Below are 15,307 nucleotides of genomic sequence, written 5' to 3' on the forward strand. Positions count from 1 at the left end.
AATAGGCAATCCATGTCGTGTGAACAAACCGTGCAAGTAATCTTTTGAGTAGTGTATTGATTAGAACGATATAATAGATCAGTACGAACCACCTGAAAATGTGAAGGAAAAGCGGTGCATGCTTTCTAAAAGAGGAGGAGTTGGTTCAAAGACAACTGGACACGGCCCCATCTTTTCTAATGCAGCTAGGATTTTGCCAAAATGGATGGTGTAGTGTAGCTGCTCGCTGCTTCACATTTATTGAGCGCCCATTATCTTGGAAGGGGGACAGCAATGCAATAATGTCATGTTGCATATATGCACATTATGTATACGGTGTGCACTAAGGCTCTGTTCGGATTCTCTCCGCTCCCTCACTGCAGGTCTGCAACTCCCAGGGCGGAGGGAGCGCCAGCACAAAAGCAGGGAGTGGCTTGAAACCAACTCTCGAGCGGAGCGGAGTTTAAGAAATGGAAGAGTTTCCGAACAGGCACTAAATGTTTGGCTTTGTGTTATGTATGACGATGTACTTTTATTTATAGGAAACAACGACGTATGTAGAAACAATAGCAAGCACACGTGACACAAATAAACGCAACAAACAGTGGGCACAGCTGCTCGGAGACGAAACAACGAAGGGCATCGACCTGGCTTCGCGCATGTCGACAATCACAAACGCTTAACCTCGCGAAGCAAACCTCAGAAATCATTGTCGCCTTCGACACTGACCATAGTGTAGGACGTAAGCTGTTGAGATCGCCAAAGAAGTCGTGCGGTTAAGCTAATGCAGCAAGAAAAGGGATGCAGCGTGATGTAGGATATGACACCCACGCCGCAGAACAGAGTCAGAGCTTGCATAACCCTACTCACATAGTCACCGCCATGTTGCATCGTGGGAGAGGGGAACTCCATCCCCTCTTGCCCAAGCTCGTGGGGACATGGATTGCCATGAAGATGCAGCGCCATTGTAGAACACATGCCAACCGCCATCAGTTGCTTGTCATCCACACCATAGCCTTGATTGTCACCACACTGTGCAGCATCAGAAAACCTTGTCGCGCTCACCTTCCTTGGCGACCGTACGGGCTTGTCCCAAGACCACCTCTTTAATGAAGATGTATAATTGTCTCGGTTGCTTCAGACGATCACGATGAGTCGACGACAGCATTGATCATATAACAACACAAAACGATGCACAAAATGTGCAAAAGGATCAGCAACGTGCTAAGATAAAACGGGAAAGAGCACAAATGATCTTCATCTTCTCCATTGTCTACTACGTGACCTCCGGCGAGGTCGCAACTTTGTCCAGCTCGTGCATCGCCGGACAGGAAGAAGATGTTTCAGATGCTTGGACCTGAAAACACTGGCAGACGCATTAGATGGTACAGTATCCTCATTGTCAGAAGTTTTCTCGCAAAAAAAGAATAGAATATCGATCCGATGTACGCAGTGGTATCTGGTAATCAAAATCCATGGATCGTGTACCACCAGGGATGCGCACGTACGTAGGCGATCGCATCACTTGGGAAAAAAAATTAAAGCTTGTACCGTTATTGATCAATCGTACCTAGGTACGTGGTCAGTGGCATGCATGACGCACACGGCTCCGGCCGGTTCGACAAGAAAACCATGGGGAACCCGACCCGACGAACAACCAGTCGATCGATGGAGACCTACGCCCATAACCGGCCCGTGTGGGTGTGAGACCCAATTCCTGCGCCGGTGTCCGATCTGCTAGCCCGAAAAGCACGACCCAATCACGCCGCAATCTGGATTTGGGCCTAATTTACATCCAGACGGGCCCTCTCGTTGTCTGTTCTTGGGCCCGTGTGTCAGCCAGCCAATCCCCTCCGCCCGACCCATTTAATCTAAGCGTGTGGAAGGGGCCCGCATTCCAGCCACCCAGCCGTCCACCCGGTCCTTTGTAATGGCTCACACGTCAACTATGGAGAAAGATCATCCACAACTTCCACTGTCCTTTGTTAAGGCATATCTCTCTCGATGTAGTTTTTATGATTGATGACAACATGTTTGCGGACTAACTGTGTGCTTTGAGCCTTCCAGAGATTAATCCTTTGGCACGAGACGATTTCTTTCCCCTCGGAGTGTTTTTCAAGTCGGTGTAGCTCTTTCATTTCTTGTTTGGTGGACTAGTTTCGTAGGAGTCACCGTTCTATAAAGAGGGGGTCCGCTTTGGTAAGGTTTGGGTGGAATCAACACGTACACATCCTTCTATCACCCTCTGAGCCTTTCCGCTTCAACTGGAGAGCTCGTTCCCCTTGCAGTTGTGTTGTTTTGTGTCCGAGCAGTAGTACCGCGGTACCCAGCGGTAGTACCGTTTGTGGTTCTCAGCCGCAGTACCGCTGCGGTATTAGGCTACTACCGCGTCGATTCGAGGGGGTCGCATCTCGTGTCGGGTTGAGCGGCACTTTGCAGCGGTAGTAGAAGCGGCAATACCGCTCGAGGGCAGTAGTACCGCCCTACCACCGCGACAGTACCACGCTGGGCACGATTCCTGCTCTCTCTTCAAGCCCTCCCAGGTTGGGCGGTAGTACCGCAAGGGGGAGCGGTAGTACCGCTGCCACCTGCGGTAGTACCGCCCTCTGTATGGCTGTTTTGAGGGTAACGGTTGGATGGGATCCCCTTCTATAAAAGGGGTCCTCTTCTTCTTCGTTGACTTACCTCTTTCCCCCAAAAGCTTCATTAATGCTCCAAGCTCCATTTTCGCCCGATCTCTCTCCCTAGCCAATCAAACTTGTTGATTTACTCGGGATTGGTTGAGAAGGCCCCGATCTACACTTCCACCAAAAGAAATTTGATTCCCCCACCAATCCCTAGGATCCTGTTACTCTTGGGTGTTTGAGCACCCTAGACGGCTGAGGTCACCACGGAGCCATAGTCCATTGTGGTGAAGCTTCGTGGTGTTGTTGGGAGCCTCCGATTAAGTTGTGGAGATTGCCTCAACCTTGTTTGTAAAGGTCCGGTCGCCGCCTCCAAGGGCACCGATACTGGAATCACGGCATCTCGTATTGTGTAAGGGCGTGAGGAGAATACGGTGGCCCTAGTGGCTTCTTAGGAAGCATTGTGCCTCCACACCGCTCCAACAGAGACTACTTCCCCTCAAAAGGAAGGAACTTCGGTAACACATCCTCGTCTTCACCGGCTCCATTCTTGGTTATCTCGTACCTTTACTTGTGAAAACTTATTAGTGTTACTTCTCTTGCTTGCTTGTGTGCTTGTTGTTGTTGCATAATATAGGTTGCTCACCTAGTTGCACATCTAGACAACCTACTTTGATACAAAGTTTAATTTGGTAAAGAAAAACTAAAAAATGTTAGTTGCCTATTCACCCCCCTCTAGGCAATCATATCGATCCTTTCACCCTTGCCATTACAAATTGCCTTCTTTGTCGCGCAAGTACCCGATCGAAGAGTAAAATATATCATCCGCCCCGTCACTGTCCTCCATCTCCTGTGGGAGCTGTTCGGCCATGGCACGGATTGCCCAGTTTTGCTCCCTAGCGGGGGCATGCGTTCTTATCCTTTGCCATGCCAGCGTGTGATTGCACGTCTACAACTTCGGTCATGAGGGCCGCCCGGGCCTCCTGCCTTCTCTGCCACGCACGGCGGGCACGCCGCACCACTGCCTCGATCGAGTTGTGAGCCATTGACCTCCGACTCGAAGCCCGATGCCATGGGGACGAGACTGTTGGAAATATACCTTGAAGGCAGAAATATTGTATTATTATATTTCCATGTTTATAATTAAGAGTTTATATTATATGTTATAACTGTTGTGATTCTAGAATATGCGATTCAGTGAAAAACTCATATGCACATGTTGAATGATAAATGATAAAATATGATCCTGAAATATGCGATTCAGTGGAAGACTAGCTTATGTGTTGTTGATGGTCATGTTTTCTGGATCTTAGGATATCGTTATGTGTAATGATAGTCATAAAACAACATTGAGAATATGATGTTGGAAAAACAATCATATTGAATCGACCCAAACTTTTTTGTTATACTTTGAGATGCAACTGTCACAAGTCAATTGATATAACATGGAGAGTTGACGTGTGATTTAATTTCTTAGACCATGAGAGTTTGTAGCCACTTCTTACCACGGTGCACTTTGGGGTTGCTCAAATTTCATCTATAACACGGTGATCATAACAACAACTTACAGGTTCATCAAAAAGTTTGATAAGGGACTAAATAATTCACGAGAGGGATTTGCTTGTAACATCCCAAAATTCTAAATTTTGAAATGTTATATTAAATAAATAGTTTTGATTGTTTGTTTGATTATGGTGTGGTTGTTTGTGTGAAATTGAGTGAAATTTGAAACTTTTTGACAGTTGAATGAGAGGGAATGAAATGACTTTCCCAAACTTTCACCTTGCATTTATGATCTTCATGAATTAAAATTCATTTCGTCACAAAAGCCTAGAGTGAAGATGATATGACTTCTTCCATTTAAATAAATGAAATGGGTTTTGAAAAGATTTGAATTCCATTTGGTTCCAAATTCGGAAACTTTATGCAACTCAATGAGTGTCATGAGATAAGATAAAATGACTTCTTCAAATGCTAAGAAAGAGAGTTGAAAGTTTCAAAGAATCAAATTGAAAGTCCCTTTGAAGTTATTTTGAAAACCCACTTTCAATTTGGAGTTATTTGGTTTTATTAAAATTACCTTTTTCCAAAAATAAAATAAATGGAAATAGGGTAAAATAATTCCCTACATTATAAACATAGAGAGAAATGAGTTTGAAATCATTTTGGTATTTTAAAATATTTTTATTTGGTTTTTAAATGAACCAATAGTACTATTTGCTTTACTTAAGTTTTTGTGGAAGTTATTTGCCGCTGAAAATATGTTCATGTTTTAGGAAATCTTTTTCTGAAATTTTTGATATATAATGTGCCTATATAAAGTTTTATTTTATTTTCGTTATTCAGTTTTCCGATCTGTTTCTATTTAAAAAAACTGTACATGCTGCTCATAATTATTTGTTGCCCACATGCGCAGCATAGTAGACAGGCCGGCCTGTATTGTTTTTCTTTTTATTTTCTTTAAGGTTTACAATTTTATTATATTTTTTTATTTCCAAAAAATAAAATTTCAGGAAAGGAAATATAAAAAAACTGCAGTGCAGTGTACGTGTGCGGCCGGGCCGAACTCTTAGCCCATGCACATGATCTTTTTCAATTTCATCTGCGTATCTAAAAAAAATGTATATATTTATTTCACATTGCCTAGCCTTTGACTCCTAAACCTCTTTTCCACTTACAAATAGACCCATAGAGTCTTCAAAAATCATTCGATTCAGGTTAAATTAATATTTTGGTTTGACTAGATTTACTAAAGATAAATATATTTCTCCTCTCCGGCGTGAATTGTGGAAGTCGTCTCCTCTCTCCGAAGTCGTCTTTTCTCCACCTTATAAAGGTATCTTTCTTCGTAGTTTTCTTATACTCACGTAGCTTATTATTTCTAGACTAGCATAGTAGAATAATTAGATTACCAATTAATCTCTGTATTTATACATTAGACGTAAAAAAATTTTAGTCGTAACTATTTTTCTTCCGTAAAACACCTTGGTCCTGATTTTTTTCAAATAGTTACAATTTTTGACTCGTTTATCCAAATTAGATAAAACCAATGCCTACATTTTCGTCTTGATTCCATCTATCTAGTGAATCTATCAAACAAACTTTTTGCAACTTTTAAATTTCGAATATTTGTTCAGATTCATATTCAAACTTTTTTTGATCATATCTTTTTATCCATAACTCCGTTTGCGATGAATCCAATTGCGTTGCATTCGTATCGAAGAAATCTGTCCGTTCATACAATTAGTGTTATCTTTTCAACACATAATTTTGATTATAGTCAGATTATTCTACTAGTCCACAAAGAGTTATCACACCACATTATAAGCAGATTCAATCCTATGTTGAATTATTTGTATCTTTTGATCTATTATTTCCAATCTAGTAATTCTTCCTACATATTCATATCGACTTCCTATATCCAATAGCATCATTAGTTTCAAATTTTGAACCTTTCAAACTATTCGAAACTTCATTTGATCATATCTTGTAAACTGTAGCGCATTTTTGATTGATTCATTTTGCAATTGAATCCCTAAACGTAATCTATCATCTTGAGCATCACCACACTTTATCAACAAAATTAGGATCTACTCTTGCAAAATAATTTGATTTGGTTCTTTTGGATTTTTTTTATTTTTTATTTTACAATGTTTCTTTGCCTTTTCTTCTGGATATGTGAGTGATTGCTTATGTGTGGTTATACTACTTTGCTTACGATGATTGATCGGAGTGTGACAAGTAGAACTACTAGAAATTATGAGTGCGAAGAATCTTCATCAACATTACAAGAGTGGCATGATGAGGTTCTATGAGTATATACATGTTTTGATCTAGATCACATGTGGATGTGAGGGTTTGATGTTCTTATTATGCTTCCCTCGAGTGTTGCTTTCATTTAGTTCATTGATGGCATGATGAAGTTTTATACAAAGTTCTGACAATCGATCGACTCTGGCTATCGATAATCTGTTAACAGTTCTTTGGGATCAAATAAGGTGGCCCATAGTCTTGATAGGCATACTTATGCTTCAACTTCTACTGTTTTTTGGGAGGGATGGTGATCCACCGATGTTTATTATGCCACTTGTAATGAACGATGTAACCATCAACTTTCTGCAATAAAGAGCCACGAGGCATTCCTTTCCAAAGAAATCACTATTCTATGTAGAATAGGAGGGTGCATAAAAAATGTAGAATATGGAGCTATAAAATACTCCGGTGCTGTTTTTAAATATATGAGCGGCATTTTTTCCTCCTATTCTACATGATTATATCGCGAGAAGATATAGCTCCTTATTCTACATAAATGTTTTTAAATATTTTTGAATATATGTTTGTGATGGGTATTTTTTCTTTTTTATACATATTGTAAATTTTTGGTATACATACAAGATACTTTTTATACCAAATAGCATTTCACAAATACTCCCTCAATTTCTAAATATAAGACCTTTTATAAATTTCAATATGGGCTACATACGGATGTATATAAACGTATTTTAGAGTGTAGATTCACTTTGCTCCATATGTAGTCTGCATTGGAATTTCTAAAAATTCTTATATTTAGGAAGGGAGGGAGTACATGATTACCTTTCTCTGATGTTTACATACACCGTGTAAATTTTTCTCATACACCAGAATTTATTTATAGATTTTTAACGTGTGATAAATACATGTTTAACATTTTCCTAAAAAAATTGATGTCTACTTTTTCATACATGTTGTACATTTTTTGTATACATGTAGAACATTTTTTATACGCAATTAACATTTTTCAAATACATGATTATCAATTTTCAAATATATATTTTTGAAAAAAATGGATATGGATTAAGAATTTTTTTGAATATATGTTAAAAATTTAAATGGCACAATTTGTTTTAATGTTATCAACATTTTTAAAATAACACCACCAACTTTGTAAACTGCGTTAACATTTTTTTCTTCAGATTCACGATTTTTAAGAAAAAGTCAGTAAGTTTAAGCTTTTGAATGTCCGTACTTAGAATATTTTGCGAAAATATAAACAAATTTTAAAAAAATAAAAAGAAGAATAGAAAAAGGAAAACTGAAAGAAACGGCTGAGTCGCTACTGGGCCGGCCCACTATATGCATCCTTGACGCGACACTGCTTTCGGTCTCGCACTAAGTGAGGCTTAGACGGCGAGGAATTAGGGTTGTGCGGCGACTAGGTTTTCTTTTCTGCGTTGATTATTTACCGTTGTGATAGCTGTGGTACATGAGTCTTTCCTCTTTTTTTTTGAAATCACGTGAACTGAAACTTACAGTAAACCAGATAAACTCATAGTCGCATGCACTATGCAGTACCTACCCGACACCAATCACAGTCACATCTCCGCAACCTGGCTCGCCGGCCATGTAATGGCGATGGGGCTCGTCACCGTGTGCTTGCGGTCGCTCCACTCGATCGACCCGAACGTGTGATTCCCCGTGACGCTTCCGAAGATTCGTTGCGCAAAGGTGACCACGTACTCCTGCGTCTTCTGCGTCGCGGTGAACCTCAGCGTCCGGGGGCTCACCGTGACGAGCACACCGTCCGGGGCGGTGACCTTGGCCCTGTACGTAGCCCTGGCATCGCCGCCGACGTTGCGCATGACGCGGCGCTGCCTGACGACCGCCATCTTGTTCGTGGCGAACACCACCGAGAAGGCCGGGTAGTTGTGGTCGCCGACGGAGGAGCCCGCGCGCGTCGAGCAGTTGGCAGACGAGCCGAACACGGCGATCTGCTTGTCTGTGTAGCCCAGCGCGCACAGGAAGGTGATGTAGTCCTCGGTGCCGGCGTCGTACACCAATCCTGGGTCGACCGCGCGGTTGGGGTCGACGTGTCCGGCCCCTCGTGCGAATGGCGTGGACGCTTTGCCGGTGGACATGTCACCGATGACGCCGCCGGCGCTGTCCATGTTGTACGCGGTGGTCATCAGGGCAGACTTGATCATGGCGGGGCTCCACTCCGGCCTCGCCTGCCGGAGCAGCGCGGCGATGCCACTCACGTGCGGGCATGACATGGACGTGCCCGATATGATGTTGTACTTCACACGCCTCGTGTCGCTGGGGAGCTCCGAGGGTGAGTTAGCCCCCGTCCAAGCGGCGAGGATGTCCACGCCGGGCGCAGTAATATCCGGCTTGAAGATCTCCGGCGTGCGGGAGTTCGGCCCGCGGCTCGAGAAGGACGCCATTCTAGGGGAAGGAGGCGTCGGGCCGACGACAGTACCACGGAACACGATCGTCGCGGTAGGGGATGTTTGCTCGCTTATGTACTTCTTGATCTTCTCGGCAGCGGCAAATGTGACAGCCGTGGCGGGGTGGACATAGGCGCTGGTCATGGCCTGCTCGCCGTATGCTTCGGGGCTACCGAAGATTGCTCCGGCACCACCGGCGAGCTTTACGGCCTGTTCTTTCGCAGCCCGGGCGTACACGCCAGGGTCGCAGAAGACGATCTTCCCGGCTACCACGGTGGAGTTCAGCTTCCCTTCTTCGCATATTTTCGAGCCCACGTCCCCTGCGTGGACCAGTGGTACCTTGGTCGTGCCCAGCGGCTCGCCCGCGTAGAGAGAAGTACCCGTGAAGGTCTCGCCGTTGCCGAGAACGACGTCGGCCGGGAATTGGCGGTTGAGAGTGGACGCGCCGACCGTCAAGAACCATGGCGCGACGTTGACGGCGGTGGACTCTTTGGGGCCGGAGTTTCCCGCCGAGGCGGAGACGACGATGCCCTTGCTGACGGCGCGGAACGCACCCACGGCGGTCGTATCGCTATAAAAGTCCGGGGCCTTGCCGTTGGAGCCGAGGGAGAGAGAGATAACGTCGACACCGTCCGCGATGGCCTCATCAAACGCGGCGAGGATGTCAGAGCTCGCGCACCCTTTCCAACACACTTTGTAGACGGCTATGCGCGCGCCCGGTGCCATGCCGACGGCATTTCCTCTGGCGTAGTCGAAGAAGGCGCCGTCTGCAACAGCAGAGCCGGCGGCGGTGGAGGAGGTGTGGGTGCCATGGCCGTTGGTGTCGAGCGGAGACTCGGCGTCCTCACCGAACGCACTGCCGAGCGCAGCTTTCTGCCCCTTGTGGAAGAACTTGGCGCCGACGAGTTTGTTGTTGCAGAACTTGGAGCCGTTGAACGACGGTCCCGAGACGCACCCGCCGCGGAACTTGCCGGGCGGCAACGGCGGCAGCGACGCGTCGGCGGAGAAGGACGCGCGGCCTTCCGGGTACACGCCGGTGTCGAGGACCCCGATGACGACGTCGCTGGCGCCGTTGGACGCCGGGAGCAGCCCGGAGGACGGCGAGAGGCCGAGGAAGGACGGCGTGAGGGTGGTGTGCAGCTCCTGCATCACGTCGGGCACGACGGCGAGCACGGAGCCCGAGGAAGCGAGGCGCGCGGCCTGGCGGCCCGTGAGGCGCGCCGCGAAGCCCGTGGCGGCGTGCGAGTAGGAGTAGAGCACCCTCGGCGCCGGGGTGGAGAGCTCGACGGGGATGTGGTCGCGCAAGAAAGAGCCGTACGCACGGGTGGTCAGCAGGCCACGGCGCGGCAGCCGTGGCGCGTGCCCGGCCGCGACGTGCACGATGTAGGAAGACTGTACCTCGGCCGTGCTGATCTCCACCTCCACCTCCGTTGCCGCCACCGGAGCGGCGGCGACGGCGAGGGCGAGCAGGACGCACAGAGCCGCGAGGGGCGTGAGACCGAGCTCCATTGTTGCTGCAAGCGGCCGGTGGTTGCTGTGTGGTAGCAGCGGGGACGGGGAAGACGAATAAGTAGGCGGGCACCGCGGCATGCAGCACGCGGAGGGAGTGGAGTAGTTGCCGATCCAGATCATTGACGGGATTCGAAAGGTTTCAATCTCCGCACGAGGTAGCTCGTGCTGATCATCCTGCCGCGAAGAGAGCTACGAGTATTTTATTGCAAGAAGCCGATAGCGAGACTCGCGTGCTACTTTAAGATAGCCTTATTTTCGATATTGCGCTGATCATCGAAAATTCAAAGGAGTGCTCGTCCTCGCATACTCTCGGTATCACCGTCCGCTCGTTTCTTTCGGGATAGGAGCGGGAGGGTGTATTAGCCTGGTACGCGTCCTGTACTGGTTAGGATTAGGAGCTGCAATAAAACAAGGTTGGCCCCACCATCCTATTGTCGTTCCGTTAGAACCAAACGGTGGGCGCCCTGACCACCCACCGTGTACCCATCGCACAGGAACGATCCTCCGTCTTGAGCCGTGCTACACCGCTTCTGAATCTCAAGTAGTAGAATCAAACTGTGGGCGCCATGACCACCCATCCTGGGTACTGAAAGAGCACAGCACCAGGTGCACATTGAACATGATACACGGGTCCAATAGACTGTAGTTGGAGCACAACAATGGCTTCCATGTTGACGTTGGGCACAAGAACAAGCATGTGCCATGCCGTCATGGTGCTGGCCTGCTGGGAGTCTTGCGAGGGTTGGACACGAGCAGCGGTAGCGACAGAGGTGCACAGCGAGGCGGAGGCGCTGTCGGCCGCGGCCAAGCTGGGCATGGTGATGCCGAGCACCGCCATGGTGGAGACGGGCATGGCGAGTTATGCATCAGCGACCAAGTCGGGCATGGCGAGCCCATTCTTGCCGTAGCTCGTTGTTGTCGGGTATCCAGCGTCGCCTTGTCATGCCAACGTGCTCAACGTTATCATTCTCGCGGGTGTCGTCTTGCATGTTGTGGATAACCTTGTCTTCCTGCGTAACATGGCGCCACCACTGTTCATTCATACACAGGGCGCAGACACGATGGAAGCCGCTGGAGCTTTGTATGACAACCCACACGTGGAGGAGCATCCGGCGCGACGGGGTGCAGGCTGTAGATAGGCTAACGGTGTATGCTTAGACCATCGCGGACATGGTTCGTTGTGTCTATGAAGCCGAAGACCTGACCTTCAGCCTATAAATTAATGGACTTTATTTTATCTTAGACAATTTAAATTGCTCATATCTTTTAAAAGTATAAGTTCATTGTAAAATAATTTATATATTTGAACTCCGGGCGCCAAGACCTTTAGAACAAGAGCAATCTTGGATATATTTCAGATACATTCAAATTTTGACGACATATTTCGCTAGAAAAATGTGATACAATCCTATTTTCATTAGAAACATGTGATACAATCCTATTTTCATTAGAAACCTGTGAAACCAAGCTATTTCACTGGAAACCTGTTTAATCAAAATATGAAACTGAAATGTCAACTAGTGAAACCGATTATATCAAAATGTGTAACGGTTTATTTCAAAATGTGTAACGGTTTATTTCAAAAGAATGAAATATGTTATTCCAATAATGTTTAATTGAAATAGATGTGATTTTTCTGAAACAGGCGGGTGAAAAGTAAAATATGGGTTCTGAAAATGAAAACAACATGAAATAAGCCGGCGAAAAGTGAAATCTGGGTTCTGAAAATGAAAACAATATGAAATTGAAATGTCAACTTGTGAAATTGATTATTTGAAAATGTGTAATAGTTTATTTCAAAAGAGTGATACATTTTATTTCAAAAATATGGAATTTAAAATGTATGCAAAATCAGTCGTGTTTTAAAGGCCTACGACATGAGTTCAATTTTTTTTTCAAATCAGAATGTTGGTTCAAAAGATTTGACCGATTTAAGTTAGCAAAGATGAAATAAATGGATGCATTTGTCTGGGAGAGAAGAGAGAATAAGCAACCCATGCCTGCAGCCCTACGGTACGGCCGTACGTCGTCATACACATTCAAAAGCTGCATGCAAAGGAGCCCACATAAAGTTGGTATTCTCACGTATTTAATTGTGAAACTGTTTGGCTGGTTTATAATCAAAAGATGACACACATCCACATGAAAAGCATCAACGGCTGAACCTTGCACGGTACCAGAATCGCCTCTTTCGATGGCGTTGTCATTTTCGGCGAGTGTGTCATCACAAATTGTTCCACGGTTTGCATGAAAATATTGCCACCTTCAGAAAGGAAGACGACAGTTCTGGAGATCGGAGAAAACACCCCCGCCCGCTCATCTCCATTTGGCCACGACCGGCACGATCTCTTGGCCACGTTATGTGCCATCCGCCCAGGTCTTCGCCGGGTCATGTTGCCTTTTGCCGCCTCACCGTTTACCCCAATGGCCCCACAGCGTATTACCGCCAGTCCAGCACCTAATCCATCGTACCACCGTCAGACATTAAAGCCACTCGAATCTCCAAACATGTCCTCGCCGTACAGATAAAGTGACCAGGCGCGCTCGTCCGCTCCAATGCCACGCTCGCTGATCATTCTCTTTCAAAATTCCTGTAGGAACGCATGAAGTCTCCATTCTGATTTTGGCATGAAAAATATGGAGCATGTGTGTCCCTGAACTGATTGCAGAACTAGTTAAACTCATATATTTTTTATAAGAGTAATATACTTGAGAAAATTATACTGGGCATGCATGTTGAATAATTGAGCATTTTCTTGTTAAGGCCTTCTTTGGTTTGTAGGATTTTTGAATTTTATAGGATGGATTTGCAAAGGAAAAATTTCTTTAAAGCCCTTTGGTTTGTAGGAATGGATCCCTATTCCTATGTAGGATAGGAATCAATCATTCACATTTTGGAGGAAAAAAAATATTAGCCTAGACTCAATTAAAAAAATCCTATCATATACACTAAATGACATCTCTTTCTCTACAGGAATTGACATGCATGTCATCTCACTTTCTATGATTTTCTTATTCCTATAAAATTCCTATACTATGAACCAAAGAAGGCCTAAGTTTAATCCAGAAAAACACTGGAGAAGAGAAAAACAGGGTGATCGGGGACGACAATTCCCTTGCAGAACACCGGTGAAACCACGGCTGCTACTCCCGCACGAGTTGTTGGATTTCTCCGAAGAGAACGCGTGGTGTATCCAATGAAAATAATAGCGTGCTACATGAAAATAGTGCATGCCTTAAAGTACGATATTAGCATCCTATCGTGCTATAACATACTATTAGCGAGACATTATATATAGATTTATTAAGAGATTCATTTCTATCGTGTGCTATTAACGACGCTATAGCACACTATTTTTTTCACTCGATGTAGTACATCAGTATTTCTCTTTGTTGAAAATCAAGATTTAATCGAACCAATAAAGCTGTTAGACATCAGACTACCGATGTTTGCCTTTTATCATACTAGTACGTGGCCGTACGATTAAAAGCACGCTGGCCGTTTGATCTGTTACCGAAGCCCGCATGTGGTTCATTAATTTCTTGCTTCTTGGGGAGGCGTTTTGGTTCTAGGGAACATTTGCTCCCAGATGAACAGTAACGCAAAAAAGTAGTAAAATATTTTTAAAAAATTCTGATTCTTTTTTATCGATGCTCGTGTTAGTGTCGTAGGCACGCTTAACAATTTTCATGCGAAATGGAGCAGTAGCGTTTCGTCGGTGAAAAAAACCAAATTTGGTGTTCAATCTTTTTTTTTTGCATAGGCCAAAATGTTTAACCTTTCTGCCTAAAACTTTGCAAGTAGCACGTGGATGTGATTATGAATACATAAAAATATGGGATTTTTTTGACATTTCAATGAACATTTTCAAGCGCAGGAGCACGTGCTCATGGGAGCCAAATTTGATTTCCGCTTGCTTCATTGCTATGCTAACTACTCCCGTGAGTTTTGCTGCTTCCCGCTCCCTTTGTTTAATAATATAAGAGTGTTTTTGACACTACACTAGTATAAAAAACGCTTTTATATTATGAGACAGAGGGAGTAGTAATTTGTTCCCTAGAATCACGCCAAACTTCTCTTTAAGAAAAATCTAGTAGTGTTGAAAATACTTTTGGTAAATTGTGATGTTTCCTATCGAAGAATCTGTTAAATTAGTTATGATTTATTTTAAGATCTATTTTTAACAATGGAAACACGTTTTTATGCGACAAGAGCATTCTTCATGATAGATGGAAGCACCATTTTTCTGACATAGTAGAAACATATACTCTCTCTTCACATGATGGAAACAACTTTTGAGACGAGTAATTTTGTTGTGTGTCTTGGGAACAATTTGGTGCTTTGGAAACAAATTTCCATAATTCCATCTGACGGAACATTTGCTTCGCAAAAACAATCATGCGGAAACACAGCAAGAAATACAGAATTGAAACAAACTCATTTGATACGACCTACAATTTAGACCCTCTCGTACAGAAATAATAAGCAAAACATTACAATTACAATAACACTATCATTTCCCCGTAGGAAGGCAGTGCAAGCATGTTGAAGGGCTGATCATGGATGAGCTCCAAGCTTAAGCCGAGCTAGCTCCTCGTCGCCAATAAGGCATCCAAAGATAGGTACTAGGCTGAGGACGGACAGGATGCTGTTGGAGCGTCATGGGGGAGAGCGTATCGGGTACTCCAGTGGATGGAGTACTCCGGCTACACCCTGCAGAGCACATTCGTTGGATGAAGTTTGTAGGTACAGGATGGAAGTAGAATGCCTCATCCTTCCAATTTTGCAAAGAACACCCCATGTAATGATAGTATTGTTGTAAAGTTGTCATCATCTAGCTTCAAAAAACTGTGCTGGCTCAGATTTGGAACAGAAAGAACACACACGTCTTGTACCTCCGTACATGATTGTTTCATGCTGACGCTTTCAGCTTCATCTGTATTATATAAATTCGATGCGAGCTAGTTGTAACGCCCTCGATGCGGCTA

At 44.8% G+C, this 15,307-nt stretch overlaps 1 protein-coding gene across 1 annotated transcript; it reads right to left on the bottom strand.

Moving 5' to 3' along the window:
* Positions 1-7,846: 7,846 nt before the first annotated feature.
* On the bottom strand, positions 7,847-10,317 carry LOC123131091 (subtilisin-like protease SBT1.4). Its single transcript, XM_044550851.1, has one exon. It carries the CDS (start codon positions 10,313-10,315, stop codon positions 7,955-7,957), a length of 2,361 nt encoding a protein of 786 aa, XP_044406786.1. The 5' UTR covers positions 10,316-10,317; the 3' UTR covers positions 7,847-7,954.
* Between the last annotated feature and the right edge of the window lie 4,990 nt (positions 10,318-15,307).

The sequence above is a fragment of the Triticum aestivum genome, chromosome 6A (assembly GCF_018294505.1).
Source record: "Triticum aestivum cultivar Chinese Spring chromosome 6A, IWGSC CS RefSeq v2.1, whole genome shotgun sequence".
Lineage (NCBI taxonomy): Eukaryota > Viridiplantae > Streptophyta > Magnoliopsida > Poales > Poaceae > Triticum > Triticum aestivum.

What these genes read in the sequence shown, in the direction of transcription:
- LOC123131091 (XM_044550851.1), bottom strand. Translation starts at nt 10,315, where the DNA reads ATGGAGCTCGGTCTCACGCCCCTCGCGGCTCTGTGCGTCCTGCTCGCC.